At 41.6% G+C, this 17,883-nt stretch overlaps 1 protein-coding gene across 5 annotated transcripts in view; it reads left to right on the plus strand.

Annotated features, from left to right (window-relative positions):
* The window catches only part of LOC139335181 (paired box protein Pax-7-like), a 66,657-nt gene that overhangs the window by 32,279 nt on the left and 16,495 nt on the right, over positions 1 to 17,883 (plus strand). For all 5 annotated transcript variants that reach the window (XM_070968668.1, XM_070968666.1, XM_070968664.1 and 2 more), the window contains 2 exons: positions 1,689 to 1,854; positions 8,989 to 9,188. In XM_070968668.1, coding sequence (XP_070824769.1) covers positions 1,689 to 1,854; positions 8,989 to 9,188 — 366 coding nt within the window. The remainder of the gene's footprint in view (positions 1 to 1,688; positions 1,855 to 8,988; positions 9,189 to 17,883) is intronic.

The raw sequence follows: 17,883 nt of genomic DNA on the forward strand, positions 1-17,883 counted from the left end.
TATGTGTGTGTTCTTGTCTTAACTCATGTGAGTGGCATTGTATGGTTTGATTGAAATGACACAATGGACAAAGGTGCCGTTAGCTATGTGTCCTAATGTGGGGTAGTGTGTGTGAGGAGGACATGGTGGGACAGAGACAGATCCAGGTTCTGTGAATGTGTTTTCTGCAGACTGACAGGATGATACTTGCTCTGAGCTTCTGTCTTTTTGCTGGCTTTAATTAAGAACTTGGGAATTAGTGTCATGCTGAGTTGAAAAAGAGGACAGTTTGGCTTTTGGCAAATACACACTCTTTTATCATTTCACAATCTGCCTGATTTCACTCACTTTACAGGGCTAGGGTGTAGGTATGTGTGTTTGACATGTCCTTGTTTTTGACATCAGTCCTTTTCTTTTAAAACCCTGAAGAAATATCTGATGATACTACACATACAGTAAGACTTTTAGTTATGTCCATTGTCTTAAAAACACTTGAGACCTGCAGTTTAGACAGGAAGTCATGTAGAAGCATACGGTGCTACCTCACTCACTGTTGCTGGTTCCACTTTAGTTGGGTAGTATCTTGACATACTGTATGTACTCAGAGATTGCTACATCCACATCCTTACCACACTATGTAAAGGAAACTGTTAGCGTTGATATTAAAGTTTGAAGTTGGACAAAAAAAAAAACCAAAAACAAACAAACTGTGTACTGGTGAATCAAGCAATACATTTGGACTTACACTGACTGCATGATCTCATCAATGAAGTAAATCTTAACAAGAGGTAGTTCTGAAGGGATCTTAAAAATCTTTTATTTGGCTCACTGAATTCAGTTTCTTTTTTTTCTTATTTGCTTTTGTAATATTAAGTGGATAAAATTAAACTAGAATTATTGTGTTTCCCAAAAAAGAGAATTCCAAAGCCTCTATACCATGTGTAAAACTATAAGGTTGTAAGTGTGTTAGCTGCTTTGATCAGTCATGTGTGAAGTGTTCATCTGTGGGATGTTGACCCCTCCTCTGCCTCCTCTCCCTCCTCTTTGGCCTCTATTCATCCTATTGAGGCTGCATTCTGCTGTCTCAAGTCAATGAGGAACAACGCATGATTAACCACACACACTCACTCCATTTGCACATAATAGAGTGCACACACAGTCCATTGACATACCTCTTCCATGCCAAAGATCAATCACCTCTTTTTTGTTTTTGTAATTTGCAAGTTTCTTTACTTGAGCTCTTCTGATGTTGTAAGACTAAAAAAAAAAAAAAAGATTAAAGCAACATAAACAGCTCATTCTAATTCTAAAGCTAAGTTTCCACATTGCTGCAGTAATGTGAAAGTGTATTTTAGAGCATGTCAGTACACCATGACATTATTGTTAGGTGTAGTTAAGGTTATCTGAAGACATTCAACAACACCCATCAGTGATGCTGGGTTTACATTTGGAGTATCCAGCAGTAAATGTGCTTGTGCCGTTGACAGAGATAGCTCCACTGGAGTGGTGAACACTGTGCACTACACAGTTCCAGTCGCCTCAAACCACTAACCTCAAGTCAAATACTTAATTACAGAACAAAACTGCCCTAAACAAACTTTCCACTGTGACACAAACGTGTAATTTCTGAAAATAAAAGAGGAAAGCCCATTGTGAGTAAAAATGACTAATGAAACGTATGCTTTCAGTTTTGGTTCTGTTTTTTTCAGGTGTGGTTCAGCAATCGAAGGGCCAGGTGGAGAAAACAAGCAGGAGCCAATCAGCTAGCAGCATTCAACCACCTGTTGCCAGGTGGATTTCCTCCTACAGGGATGCCAACACTTCCTACGTACCAGCTGCCAGAATCCAGCTACCCAACCAACACTCTGTCCCAAGGTAGAGCAGCTAACACTTTTACATTCATAATATACAGATGGGAGACAAGGCAGTGTGGTAGTAAAGAGTTGTTTGACAACTCTTTACTACCACACAAGCTTCCACAACAGCTTCCCTACTGCTTAACATAGATTCTCCAGGTGTGTGGGACTCCCCTGTAGAGCTGCACAGCATTCTTCCAAAAGCTATTCCCTCATTTGGTGTTTTCATGATGATGGTGAGAGAGAGCACCATTTAATGATGTGTTCACACAGAAGGGAATTTTCACCTATGGCGAATTTGACCCCAGGATCATTTGTGTTTATTTGCATTACTCGTGTGAATTTTACAACCGGATCATTTGTGTTTACTCCTCCCAAACCCAATACTTCATTGTACATTAGCCTTAAGCCAGTGAGCGATGGCAGGCACTAAGGGTGTGTGCGTGTCCTGTGTTTGTGTTCAGTTCAGTCTCAGTCTCTGACTGAACTCAGGTTCTTCCAGTTATTTGCCTCCAGACCCTCTTCTTTTCCCCCCTGCTCCCTCTCTATGTTTATGGAGTAAAGTACATCTCCTTCCAGTCAGCATTCAACAGAGACTAATTAGAATACATTATAACAGCCGACAGCGGAGGTCGGCACCTCCGGAGCCCGCTGCTGTAGACAGGTTGAGAAGTGAGAGTGAAGATAAATCCACTTTTTAATCCCAAAAGTTTAAAAAATAAATTCTGAGCTCTCCTCCTGCCAGTAAACAGCTCTGTTCAGAGCAGAAGAGGGACTCTGGGCGTTTCCAGCTACGGCTCTGCCCTGGGCTCTTTCCTCCAGAGCTCCCTGGTGCTCAGCAGTTGTCTGTCGGCGAGCAGCAGCTCTGTCTCATTGCTCTACTTGGTCCTCCCCACACAACAGTCTACAAAGCCCTTGAGTATTTACAACTCATAAATAAGTGCTTTGCATCATTAATGTCACCTGTCTTTGAACTAAGTTTGTATGTAATTGTGCCCTGTGAAAAATTGACTATACGAACACACCTAACATGATGCTCCAAAACCTCCCATTGGTGTGTTGAGGTCTTGTGACTGTGAAGGCCAAAGCATTTGATTCACATCATTTTCATTCACATCAAATATTATGGGAATTACTATTATTTGTAGACCACAAACAGGTAGGCACAAGATGAAAAATAGGTTTCTTGTATAGCAATACACTGGGAGGTATTGTTATTGCACACTTTCTAAGGGACTGCCAAAGTACAAAGTAGGAAAGTGGGATACAAAAACAGCAGACTGCAGTTTTAACTCTTATCTCTTATTAGAAATTTCCCAAGCAATTCAAAATTACACATCTACTACCCTAAGATCCTATAGTTGGTCCATTTGCTGCCAGACCACAAAGTTTGGAGGGTTTTAAAGGCCAAAACTAAATAGTAAAGTACATAAATAATAATATAATTAAATATTTGGGTAGCACGGTGGAACAAGTGGTAACACTGTCGGCTCACAGCTAGAAGGTCCCCGGTTCGAATCCCGTGTGGGCGCTGGTGGCGCCATGCCTTCGGTGCCTGCTGCTCGAGGAAAAAGGGGGCCTCTCTGTGTGGAATTTGAATGTTCTCCCCGTGTTCAGGTGTTAAGGTTTCCTCCTTAATAACCCCCACTAAAAACATGCAAGAAGATCACCACCTGACCAATGGTGATGACGGAATACTGGTCCAGGCGCCAGTGTCTGTGTCGGCTGGCAGCTGGCAGCCCACCGCTCCTGGTCTGCCGCGGAGGATCTACAGACTGAAGATGGGAAAATAATTTCACGGAAGCATGGCGCGTGTGCATGTAGTGTGTGCAACTAAAACTATGTGTGATAAATAAAAGTACATTTCTTCTTCTTCTTCTAAATATTTTTTTCACACATCTGATTTGATCTATTACTTCTGCTGCAGCAAAATAAATAAAGCTCTCAACTTCATCCACCAATAGTCAGGGGGTGGACTCTGCCCTGCGAATGGTGGTTGAATTTGAATATGTTTCTTTTTTCTTAATTCAAGATGGTAGCACTTGGTGCAGATCTTAACAAATTATTGAGTGCTACAATGGTAGATTTATTGGCTGTGGCATAACAGATGGAGGCAAATGCCAACCCCTCTACTTATATCAGAATGAGGGCTTCGTTGAACAAATTGGAAGGATATCATCCCTGACTGACACAGAAATTAATGAAGCTATATTTACGATCCTCATTCAATTTCAATTTTATTTGTATAGCGCCAAATCACAACAGAAGTTGTCTCAGGACACTTTCCATATAGAGCTGGTACAGACCAAGCTCTTTTATCTACAGAGAACCAACAATTCCCCCATGAGCAAGCACTTGGCGACAGTGGCGAGGAAAAACTTCCTTTTAACAGGCAGAAACCTCGGGCAGAACCAGACTCTGGGTGGGCGGCCATCTGCCTCGACCGGTTGGGTGAGAGAGGGAGAGCAAGAGAGGGAGAGTGAGACAGACAGACAGACAGACAGACAGACAGACAGACAGACAGACAGACAGACAGACAGAAATGCAGTCAGAGAGAGAGAGAGAGAGAGAGAGACAGAGAGACAGAGAGACAGACATGCAATCACAGTAACAGTGACAGTGGATGTAATAATAGCAGTAGCAGTTGCAGTGGATGTCAGGCAGGGCCAAGGCAGGAGACGCAGCTGCAATCCACAATCTAGATTCAGCCACTGTGTAACCTGCAAGACGACAAAGCACAGAGACTCCAGGGAAGGAGCTAAGTTAGTAACACGCCGTGGTAGGACATGAAAGCATGCAGATGGAGAGGGACAGAAGGACAGAGGAGCTCAGTGTATCTTTGGAGGTCCCCCGACAGTCTAATCCTATAGCAGCATAACTAGGGGCTGGTCCGGGACAAGCCTGAGCCAGCCCTAACTATAAGCTTTATCAAAAAGGAAAGTTTTAAGCCTACTCTTAAATGTAGAGACAGTGTCTGCCTCCCGGACAAAGACTGGAAGATGGTTCCACAGGAGAGGAGCTTGATAGCTAAATGCTCTGACTCCGGTTCTGCTTTTTGAGACTTTAGGAACCATAAGTAGACCTGCATTCTGGGAACGCAGTGTTCGAGTGGGGCAATAAGGTACTATGAGCTCTTTAAGATAAGAAGGTGCCTGGCCATTTATGGCTTTGTAAGTAAGGAGGAGAATTTTAATCTCTATTCTAAACTTTACAGGGAGCCAGTGCAGAGTGGCTAGTATTGGAGAAATAGGATCTCTCTTCCTGGTTTTTGTCAGAACACATGCTGCAGCGTTCTGGAGCAACTGAAGAATATTCAGCAACGAATTTGGGCAGCCTGATAGTAAAGAATTGCAATAATCCAGCCTGGAAGTTACGAATGCATGGACTAGTTTTCCTGCATCATTTTGAGACAAAATATGCCTGATTTTTGCAATATTACGTAGGTGAAAAAAGGCTGTCCTTGAAATTTGTTTTACATGGGAGTGAAAGGACATGTCTTGGTCAAAGATAACTCCCAAATTCTTTACAGTGGTGCTGGAGGCCAGCGCAATGCCATCCATAACTGCTATGTCATCAGAAAGTGACTTTCTAAGATGTTTAGGGCCTACTACTATAACTTCAGTTTTGTCTGAGTTTAGCATCAGAAAATTGCAGGTCATCCAGGTCTTCATGTCATGAAGACATGCTTGTAGTCTAGTTAACTGACTGGTTTCTTCCGGTTTCATTGATAAATATAGCTGGGTATCATCTGCATAGCAATGAAAATTTATTGAGTGCTTCCTGATAATCTTACCTAAAGGAAGCATATATAAGGTGAATAGAATTGGTCCAAGCACAGAACCCTGCGGAACTCCATAGCTGACTTTAGTGAGCACAGAGGAGTCGTCATTAACGCGTACAAACTGAGAGCGATCTGACAAGTAGGATTTAAACCAGCTTAGCGCAGTTCCCTTAATGCCTCATGAAGATAGTTCAGGAACTCAGGCTGCAGGGTGAGCTGCAGAAATGCTGGTCAACCTGAGCGTCCTTCTTTTGATTTTTGCGGCTGACACAGCTGAACATTACATGCTGTGTCACCTGACAATCCAAAGCTGTTTGGAGTATATGACTGTACTATTATGAGGTGAATGGAGCAGACTGGCATCAGGTCAGTGAAGATTCAGTTGGATACCCATTTGCTGGTAGCGTAGTGTTCCATATCACAGCCAGACACAGCAAGATAACGATGTTAGCAGCTGATATGCATTATCAGCTATAATAAAGGGCAAGACCAGGCTTATTTATTAGCGCTATCAAAATTATTGTGTTAATGTTTTAATTGATTGAAACATTTAACAGGTTAAAAAATCAAAACACGATTGCTGTCTTTCAGAGTTTGTGGCGGGCTCAGTTTTAAAGCTATTGCCAATGTACCGTATGAAACTATACGACTCCTCTTAATGATTTGCTTGGACACAAACAGCTTTGGATTTTTTTTTCAGGCAACACAACATGTAATGTTCAGCTGGGTCAGCCAGTAAATTAAAAGAAGGCCGGCCAAGTAGACCAGTATTGCTGTTGCAGCCCTCCATCACCCTGCAGCCTCATCTGCTGGAGAAACTCCAGGGGGATCATGAATACAGCTTCATTAATTTCTCTGTCAGTCAGGCCTGATATCCTTCCAGTTTGTTTAGCAAAGCTATTTCTGAGCAAATTTGTAGAAGTTCTTGTATCAGTGCTGCTTAATTTTATATCAGTCAAGATTCTGAGAAGACTCAATGTGATTTGTTTGTCACTAATGGTGTCAGCTGGGGTCATTTCATTCTAAATTCATTCTTTTGACCTTGTTTTGAACAAAAATTTGTTTCCAGGCAGACAAACAGAGCTAACAGTGCTAATGGAGCTAACAGATGCTAAATATATGAATGAATAAATAAAATTAAAATGGATAAACATATAAACATAATTTATATGTTTTATATGTTTTATTTTCTGGGACACTTGAGATAAATACTGAAAAAATAGATAGTTCTCAAAGTGAGGTCCAAGGACCAACAGAGGTCCCTGAAAGCCCAGGCCTATCAATAATAATGTGTGAGTAATTTGCTGGATATTGGCAGGAACTGGATCACGCTGTCGTATACACCGATCCAGAGCATCCCAAACATGCTTAATGAGTGACATGTCCGGTGAGTTTGCTGGCCACGCAAGAACTGGGATGTTTTCAGCTCCCAGGAATTGTATACAGATCCTTGCAACATGGGGCTGTGCATTATCATGCTGCAACATGAGACGATGGTCGTGGATGAATGGCACAACAATGGGCCTTGGGATCTCATCATGGTATCTCTGTGCATTCAATGCCAAATGCCATCAATAAAATGCACCTGTGTTCGTTGTCCATAACATGTGCCTGCCCATACCATAATCCCACACCATGGGCCACTCGATCCACAACGTTGACATCAGCAAACTGCTCACCCACATGACGCCACACATGCTGTCTGCCATCTGCCCTGAACAGTGAAACCCGTTATTCATCCGTGAGGAGAACACCTCTCCAACGTGCCTGACGCCATTGAATGTGAGCATTTGCCCACTCGAGTCAGTTACGATGACGAACTGCAGTCAGGTCGAGACCCAATGAGGACGACGAGCTTGCAGATGAGCTTCCCTGAGACGGTTTCTGACAGTTTGTGGAGAAATTCTTTGGTTATGCAAACCGATTGTTGCAGCAGTTGTCCGAGTGGCTGATCTCAGACGATCTTGGTTTTTTGTGTATTTTGAAAATGTTTTAGATCTTTGAGTTCAGCTCATGAAAAGCAGGAGCAAAAACAAAAGTGTTGCGTTTATATTTTTGTTCAGTGTATATTCATACACACATACATACATACACAAACATATACATATGATATATACATATGCAAATATGTGTATATACATATGTATGTGCATGTGTACATATATGTGTGTGTGTATACACACACACATATACATATACTAGTACTGCCAATCGATTCAAATATTTAATCGCGATTAATCCCATGAATGTCATAGTTAATTGCGATTAATCGCAAATTAATCACACATTTTTATCTATTCTAAATGTCCCATTAATTATCATCTTAATACTCTTATTAACATGGAAAAGTGGATAGGTTTGCTTTGTGCAAATGTTTTTTATTGAAAACAACAACGTGTAGTGTTATAATTCACACTAACATTCTCACTTTGAGCAGTCATTGACACTTGAAGCAAAATCTCACACAATTTAACACTGTCAATAAACAGATGACAAAAAAAAAAAAAAACTTATTATACAAGATAAAGTTACAAAGTGCACATCATTGTAAACTAGGGCTCAGGCTATAGTGCAGTTAAACCATGGATTAAACTTTCCTTTCTTAAGTTCCCTTTGAACATACAAGCAGTCAGACTATAATGCTCTTTTATTTGTTCACCAGAGGCTTATCAACCCAGCCTCTTATTTCTCTCCAGAAAGAATGAACATTACTTGGCTATGGCTGCAGTAAGCTTGTTCTTAGTTGCTAACTTTGGTCTTGGTCTACTCTTTTACAGCTAGCGAGCAGGCAAGACCCAACACGTGCATGGGGCGTGCCTATTGTTTTGTTTCTGGTTTACAATCGTATCCTGTTGTTTTTCTAATGTCACTAGCAGTGGCCACAGCTTATAAAGAACTACAAGTTCACTAGGTCACAAAGAGCGTTAATCTTGTGATAAAAAAAATGATGGCGTTAAAATTGATTTCTATATATATATATGTATGTATGTATGCACACACGTATATGTGTGTGTGTGTGTGCGTGTGCATGTGTATATATATATATATATATATATATATATATATATATATATATATATATATATATATATGCAAATCGTTCACTTTTGCTGCAATGCCTGCTGTCGCACTGCTCCCTTGAAAGCTATGCTGTCACCTTCTGCTACTGTTCATGGATATATCCAGAACGTGTCTTGTCCCATTGACTGGTAGCAGGGGCAAACTGCTAGCATTGTTCCTGTTGTCCTGTTCTGAAGAAGTGAAGAAGTATCATGGTATACAACAACTGGGTCCAAGAAGGGTGGGTGTACAGGTTTTTAAATTATGAATCTTTAGGTGTTCAGCTATGTGCTGTTGTATTTTGGTCTTCAGATGGTGGTGGTACAGTTCACCGACCCCAGCCATTACCTCCGTCGACCATGCACCAGAGTGGTCTTTCCGGCAATGACAGCACCGCTGCCTACGGTCTAGCCTCCAACCGCCACAGCTTCTCCAGCTACTCTGAAACCTTCATGAGCTCTGCAGCACCTAGCAACCATGTCAACCCTGTAAGCAATGGACTCTCCCCACAGGTAAGACCTGCTAGACTACTGTAACATTTATGCATGAGAATCAAGTAAAGTAGAAAGAACTAAATATTAACCTCATTGGTGGTGGGCTGTCATGCATTGCTGTAATCCCATTAATGCGCTATTACTCTGACATTATGGTGGGTCAACTTGTTTGCTGTCTTGCTGATAGATGATCCATATGAGTTTAGTCTTTGTGTGTCCGGTGTACAGACTGGTCTGGGACATTCTAGGTTTGCAAGTGGGATAGAGGTGGGGAGAGGTGGCTAGCCTCCATCAAAAGAGAAGGAATGCAACTTCTAGACTATTCCAAACTTATGTTCTATACATGTTGTGTCTGGTACATCCCAGAGCTTTTTTAAGTGCTAGAGGTTGTCTAAAGCCGGTGGCATAGTTCTACTGGAGGACAGAGATTTCATTCTAAATATCAGGTGTGGGAATGCTTGGACTTGGGTTGTGTTTCCTGACTCAGTACTTGACTGGTATGCATATCAGTTTCCAGAACTGATCACAATTCGGTAAGTAACTGATCATAAACAGTCTTGTTACTTCTCTGACCTACTTGGTCAATATAATTGTTGTGAGGGTTAAATTGTGTTGGTGAAGCAGTGTTTGGTTTTGGTGGTCCCAGCTGTTGGAATTCCTTGCCAGATTGTATCTGGTTTGATTCACCATTAACATTTTTTAAACGCAGACTCAAACTTTCCTGTTGTCCTGTGAATTTGATTTGTTTTCCTTTATTGTGATCAATGTGTATTGGATTGTTCTAGTTGTTTGTTTCTATGCCATACAGTTTACCATACAGTTTTGAAGCCATCAGTTCCAAAAACATTTATCTTGGTCTCATCACTCCAGAGTATAGAGTCCCAGTAGTCTTCATCTTTTTCAGCATGAGCCCTGGCAAATTCTAGGCAGGCTTTTTTGTGCATGGGCTTTAGGAGAGGCTTCCTTCGTGGACGACACCCATGCATGCCATTCCTCCATAGTGTTCGCCGTACTGTGTCATGGGAAACAGTCACCCCAGTTTGGCATTCTACTTCTTTAGCTAACTGCAGTGAACTTGCATGTTGACTTTCTTTTCTACTGGAACTCTATACGCTGGAGTGATGAGACCAAGATAAATGTTTTTGAAAGAGAAGATGCTACCATCACTCTGTGCACTTTTGGTCGTCGTGCACTTTTCCAACATGACAATGACCCAAAACACACATCTGAGGCCACTGTTGCATTTCTGAAGAAGAACAGGGTGAAAGTGATTCAGTGGCCAATTATGTCTGCTGATCTGAATGCAATCGAACACCTAAGGGGAATTCTGAAGAGACAAGTTGAGCATCACTCTCCATCCAGCAACCAGGCTCTAAAAGAGGTCGTTCTTGAAGAATGGAAAAAGATAGATCTTGTAATATGTCAACAACTTGTTCATTCCATGTCTAGAAGACTTGGTGCTGCCATGGAGGTCATACAAAATACTAGATGTAGTATTTTTTGATGTATTCATTTTTGCATCAACTAATTTGAGTAAAACTGAGGATTTTGTGATCTAAGTTATATTATTAACCTTCTTTCATGCTATGAGTTTGAACAAATGTTCAATAAAACTCAGCCTTGTCAAAATTTTGGAAATTGTTCTTGTGTTCAATGAGATATTGATTAAAATCTTACTTTTCAAAGGGGGTGTACTCATTTATGCTGAGCATTGTACATCCAAAACCAAATTTTGCTGCCATGCAAAGACATTAGATGATCATTTTTGGATATAAAAAAGTTGTCACCTTGAATGCAATCCAGAGCTTTGCAGAACCATTCAATATTGATGTTCTTGTCTGGTGATAGGGTTCATTTTTGTGTAATGATAATGTTGGCCTAAGCTTGGCTGTATTTAGGCTGCAGTACAGTTTCCTGTGGACAAACAGCATCAGCGTGCCAGTTCCTTCCTGTGACTGTCTGACTGAAGTGTCATGAATCTTCACTTCAAATCACTCATTGTTAGATGTTAATGCAACTTGTCTCATTCACAAAGACTTGGAAGCAGAAATGTGTGTGTGTTCACACTAGCAGGGAGGAGAAAGGGATTCCCCATGTTATCTTGTCTTGGTCTAACAATAACCATTCCAAATGAGATGTTGTGTGCTGAGGAGGGATTGTACTCTGTGGTAGAATAGATAACTGGTTCGTATCAATACACATCACTGACTTAAGAGGAAAGTCACAAACACTGGGCAGTGCAGCCAACCTTAAGCGACATGATCCTTCTAATAAGCAGAAAAAAACATTAAAATGGTGCTTGAAATAGTTGGAAAATCTAATTGAATACCACATTTGTTTGCAATTACTACACTCTATTATTCTTCACATTGTATTTGACAGTTGTTTTTTCAGACTGGGTTAGTTTGACATTGTTTTCCTCTTGCTTTCTTTGACATAAGGATTTGGTGACAAAAAAGAGATTTTCTATTGTACTGGAGAGTTGGGGTTGTGTTTCTACAGCACATATTTATTTATCATTGTGTCTGATTAATAATACAAAAGGAAACTATCAAGAGGCCGCCTTCATCTATTACACTCATCCATCCATGTATGTCAAAAAAAGTGCTTGTTTACATTAGGGCAGGGGTCTTAAACTACATTTGTCCAAGGTCCAGAATTTTTTTTTTTTTTTTCATACAATTTGCATTATTTTTATTAGCCAATATCAGTGTGAACAGACTCACGAACTATGAATTAGGGAATTTGTGGCTTATTGCCAGGAGTTAGCAAGCCAATCAACGATCACTCTCAGGACTGACAGAACATCTTCCACTGGTGAGTTAGATGCATGCATTTTCTGAATTCAGTAAATGTGTCCATTTTGCATTTTGCAGAACCAGGCAAACTTCAACATATACAGCGTATTACAATACAATACATATTATTGACATCACTCAATAAAATGAACTTGTTGAAGAAAATACTGCAGCCCTCTTCCCTCAGTTCATTGAATCATCAGGTTATATTGAAGGGCACAAAACACATTATATATTCGTGTGCTGAAATGGTACATCCATTAATAACATGTTCTCTTAAGATTGAATATCTCAGTCATCTTAAGCATCATGTACAGCAACTTAAATAATGCAGTGGAATGAGCACACGATGGTTTACAACTTTCAAGCCACTTAAATGGAAAATCAGGTTTGAAGGAGTGAAAATGTTGCCATTTTAAATGTAGCTAATAAATAAATAACATTTATGTTGCAGTTTCTTATTTTCTGCTGTTTATTAGTTTTTAATAATGTACATCTGAATTTTAAATGGCTGTATCTTCCTGCACATTGTTCAAGTATATTTATGAGCTTAAGGCAGGACTGCTTTTAGACATACCACATACTATAACAGAGCACCCACATATGAGTTCACTGTGGAAGAAATCCCATCAAATTTATATCAAAACAGCTTCAGTAAATTCATTTGATTGAAATGGTATTCATCCCTGACATGAAATGCATCTGCAGTGAATGCTGCTGCATCCCGTATTTATTGTCATCTCAGTCTGCTATGAATGGCTCTGAGTCACAGCTGAAGCTTTTCCATTATGGGTTCACTGCTGTTGACCCTTTCATCATGTTCCCAAGCATTTACATGAGATAACAATGTAGGAAGAATTTCCTAAGATCCCACTTCAAAATTGCAGGAAGACCATATGCTGTGCGTCTGACAGGCAATAATTCAATTTGAAACAGCTATATTGCCTTTGGAATGTAATTCATACAAGCCATTTCAGTGCCTGCTCCTCTCAAATTGAATGGAAAAGAATTAGAGGCTGACTTTCATGTGGAGATGGAGTGTGCAGCCAATTCCAAGTCTTATTGACAGAAAGACAAAATGGCAGTATGAAATGCCACCCCTGTGATGGCATTGCATGTGTAAATAGAAACCCTTCTCACAGCTTCACCTCTCCCCCTAAGAAGATCCTGCAAAAATAAAGCTTTTTTAAAAATCACACTTTTTGACAAATTCCCATAAATCTATTTTGCCGTAGAGACCTCAAGGTGGTGAGGAGTTTATTTCCTCAGTCAGATGGTCAGTGATGCTGGACTACTAATCCATTTTAGTCAGGTCAGACAGTGGCGACCTGCCACTGAAGATGAAGCTATTACTTCCCACAGTGACCCCAACACATCAACACATCACACGAGTAAAGAAGAACACATTTCTGCTCTTGCACTCTCATTTCCTCCCCAGTTTGTTGTGAGAGGAAGATTTAGCCTGCTTTGGAATGGTGGAGCTCTTTGGCTTGCTATTTGATGTTGGGGTGAGAGAAAGAGAGAGCGAGAGAGCGGGCGAGTAAGGATAGAATAGAGTGGGTTTCAGTGTTGGGGGATCAGAGCTGCTTTGGTTCTCCAGCTCTGTCTCTTTGATCCATATCCCCAGGCCTGCCTGCCTGCCTCGCTAACTCAGGCCTCTGCTCGTGATTCCTGACAACTGTCGGCCTGAGATAAGGAGGTGGGGTGGGGGATGTGGAGGGCCCCTCCTACTCCCCACCCCCACCCCGCACATTGCACCACTACCACATACACTCCCATTAACAACAACCTATTTAAAAAAAAAAAAAATCAATGAGGAGAAGAAATGTGTTGAATTATATTCAAGAAGCCTGTGCACTGAGGAACCTCATCCCTCCACCCCCTCCCCTAAAAAACTCTAATAAAAGCACCCCAAGTCCTGTGCCCGTCCTCCTGCAGCAACTGGTTCAGTGTGTTGACAAGGCTGTGTGCACCTGAATGTCAATGAGTGTGGCGCCTAATATTAGTCTCAACTGCTATTAAAATTTGCAGTACTAAGCCCTTTGACTAGGCTTGCTGTCAACTGGCATGCTCCCATGTCATCAAATCAAAAAGGATGAGCACATATATTTACATCATTCCCATAATGAGGAATTGAGTGGAGGCAGGGGGATAGATGTTAATTAGAAATTGCCTGAAAAACAGATGCTGCTTCAGTTTGGCACGACACAAAGCAAGAAGCTTTAAAGCAAATAAATAAATAAAAGACAAGACCTACTCAAGAATGTTGCCAGAAAAGCAGAGGAATTTAAATCGTACCCAATGATGGAATGTTTGTAGGATATATTTTTCTTTATCACTCACAGTGTTCTCCTCTCCTCCTTGCTCAGTGGAAACTAAACAGAGCCCAGGGTGCTGTCTGACTAACTGAGTGGGTAGAAAAGTGTTAAGCTCCTCTAGTTCCTGTGGTTTGGATGAAATGTAGGCGTTGACTGGCTGCAGCACATGAACAACCACAACATCTGTTTTTATTACATCTGTTTTTATTTACATACAATATTTGATCAGTTTTATAAACACTTGTACCATGAAAACAGCCAATACTTGAGTCTGATTGGCCAGAAGGTGTGCATTATTTCCAGATACTTTCATAGTGTCCCGTTCAGTGTGACATACAGCTGAAATGGTAAAGAGCTGTTCTGCAACCAGCTCCACAGAATTCAGGTGAAGGTTTTCACAGACTGTCTAAGGCTAAAGAGGAGTGAAGAGAAGTGAAGTGCGATCTTGGGGAGGCATACAAAGGAAGGCACATTCCTCTGTCATTCATTTGAACAATTTGTCAGAATCTGTAGACTCTCCACTTCTGACTTATTTTCTTGTGTCACTCAACGATTGGAGGCCGAGATGAGAGCTTGACACACATCATGTGCGTCTCACTGTGCGTAATTGGTGGATTTGTGTGTCCATCTACATTTTGTGTGGTACAAATCAATGGATACTCATGAAATTACTAATTCTGTGCCGGCAGTGCAAAAGTGCGCTGAAAGCTCACCACCTCAGACCTGGTCAACTCTGTGCGCCAGCGGCGCACTGCCGGGCAAGTGGATTTTCGTAAGCCCGCGGAGTCGTGCGCTCATGTCACCAATACCTCACAGGCAGGTTTCCACAGTGTCTGGCATTTCACTGCGATCAATAATTTGCAACAGCCACGATTCAATGCAACTATCTGAGTCAGCACATACAGTACAGGCCAAAAGTTTGGACACACCTTCTCATTCAATGCGTTTTCTTTATTTTCATGACTATTTACATTGTAGATTCTCACCGAAGGCATCAAAACTATGAATGAACACATGTGGAGTTTTGTACTTAAAAAAAAAAAAGGTGAAATAACTGAAGACATGTTTTATATTCTCGTCTCCTCAAAATAGCCACTCTTTGCTCTGATTACTGCTTTGCACCCTTTGCTCTTGTCATTCTCTCGATGAACTTCAAGAGGTAGTCACCTGAAATGGTTTTCCAGCAGTCTTGAAGGAGTTCCCAGAGGTGTTTAGCACTTGTTGGCCCCTTTGCCTTCACTCTGCGGTCCAGCTCACCCCAAACCATCTTGATTGAGTTCAGGTCCGGTGACTGTGGAGGCCAGGTCATCTGCCGCAGCACTCCATCACTCTTCTTCTTGGTCAAATAGCCCTTACACAGCCTGGAGGGATGTTTGGGGTCATTGTCCTGTTGAAAAATAAATGATCGTCCAACTAAACGCAAACTGGATGGGATGGCATGTGGGTGCTGGAAGGATGCTGTGGTTGCCATGCTGGTTCAGTGTGCCTTCAATTTTGAATAAATCCCCAACAGCAACACCAGCAAAACACCCCCTCACCATCGCACCTCCTCCTCCATGCTTCACGGTGGGAACCAGGCATGTGGAATCCATCCGTTCGCCTTTTCTGCATCTCACAAACACACGGCGGTTGGAACAAAAGATCTCAAATTTGGACTCATCAGACCAAAGCACAGATTTCCACTGGTCTAATGTCCATTCCTTGTGTTTCTTGGCCCAAACAAATCTCTTCTGCTTGTTGCCTCTCCTTAGCAGTGGTTTCCTAGCAGCTATTTGACCATGAAGGCCTGATTCAGGCAGTCTCCTCTTAACAGTTGTTCTAGAGATGGGTCTGCTGCTAGAACTCTGTGTGGCATTCATCTGGTCTCTGATCTGAGCTGCTGTTAACTTGCGATTTCTGAGGCTGGTGACTCGGATCAACTTATCCTCAGAAGCAGAGGTGACTCTTGGTCTTCCTTTCCGGGGTCGGTCCTCATGTGTGCCAGTTTCGTTGTAGCGCTTGATGGTTTCTGCGACTCCACTTGGGGACACATTTAAAGTTTTTGCAATTTTCCGGACTGACTGACCTTCATTTCTTAAAGTAATGATGGCCACTTGTTTTTCTTTAGTTAGCTGATTGGTTCTTGCCATAATATGAATTTTAACAGTTGTCCAGTAGGGCTGTCGGCTGTGTATTAACCTGATGAGGGTCCCAACCCCATTGATAAAGCAAGAAATTCCACTAATTAACCCTGATAAGGCACACCTGTGAAGTGAAAACCATTTCAGGTGACTACCTCTTGAAGCTCATCGAGAGAATGCCAAGAGTGTGCAAAGCAGTAATCAGAGCAAAGGGTGGCTATTTTGAAGAAACTAGAATATAAAACATGTTTTCAGTTATTTCACCTTTTTTTGTTAAGTACATAACTCCACATGTGTTAATTCATAGTTTTGATGCCTTCAGTGAGAATCTACAATGTAAATAGTCATGAAAATAAAGAAAACACATTGAATGAGAAGGTGTGTCCAAACTTTTGGCCTGTACTGTATAGTCAGACCTAAATTTATATATTTTGATCAGCATCTCATCTGACGACATCGCAAGCACGTTCGGTATGCGTAATGGTCAATCACCCTGACCGAGTGTACACAGGTGAAACAGGGATGCGAACTAATCGGTTAACGTCGCTGTGCCAACCAGAAACAGCCGTGGCATCCTACAGAGCATATATACTGCATCTATCTCAGAGCATTCGAGAGACAGAGAGAGACAGACACATGGAAAAAACGTAAGTGATGGTCGTTGTCCGCTATTATCAACGTTGTTTCATTCCAAATACAAATGTTATCATAGTAATGCTTAACGTTATCTACAAAGATGGAGTACATCCTTGCTTTGAAGAGAATGAGGATGAGGAGGCCGAGGATTTACCATCTAAGGACCTCATATTATACATAAGTGACGTCAGTCTCCTCCTGGGAGAAGTTTGGGCGTTGGACACTTTCCTGTGCGGGCTCAGTCATCCTCGAAACTTGCCATGTGCCTCGCTAGCGGCGTTCTTAAAGGTGAGGCGAGGAGCTGCTGTGATTGGGGAAAACCTGACTTGGCTGTGTCAAACCCACTCCACACCTTCTCCCCTCCCTTCTTCTGAGTTGCGCCGCTGGGTGGGACTGAAATGAGAAGGGGGAGGAGATGTGCCTGTGGCGCAGTGCACGAAAATACGAAAGTCTGTGCCGCCAGTCCCCATCGGCGAAGCAGACCTGACTTTGCACCGCGCCGGCGGTGGAGTCGAAAATAAAGCCCCCAGTAATTTGGCTTCAGTGACCTGCTCAACTGATATCATATCTGTAGACAAGTTGAACACAGTGGTATTAGTGAGAACATTCTGACTACTAAAATACAATGCATTCAGTTTTGGCAGTGTCAGTACTAATTTCATTTTCACTCATTTAGTAATCGTATGTAACTTGAGCAAGTTTTTATCATCTGAAGGCATGACATACCTACATGGGCTTTTTCTTTCATCTTATATATCACTTTTGAGAATTAAAAATAAAAGTGGCCCAAGGAAACTCCCTTGTGGAACACAAATGTTTTTTTTTCTGTCATTTCAAAGCT

Source organism: Chaetodon trifascialis, chromosome 8, assembly GCF_039877785.1.
Source record: "Chaetodon trifascialis isolate fChaTrf1 chromosome 8, fChaTrf1.hap1, whole genome shotgun sequence".
Classification (NCBI taxonomy): domain Eukaryota; kingdom Metazoa; phylum Chordata; class Actinopteri; order Chaetodontiformes; family Chaetodontidae; genus Chaetodon; species Chaetodon trifascialis.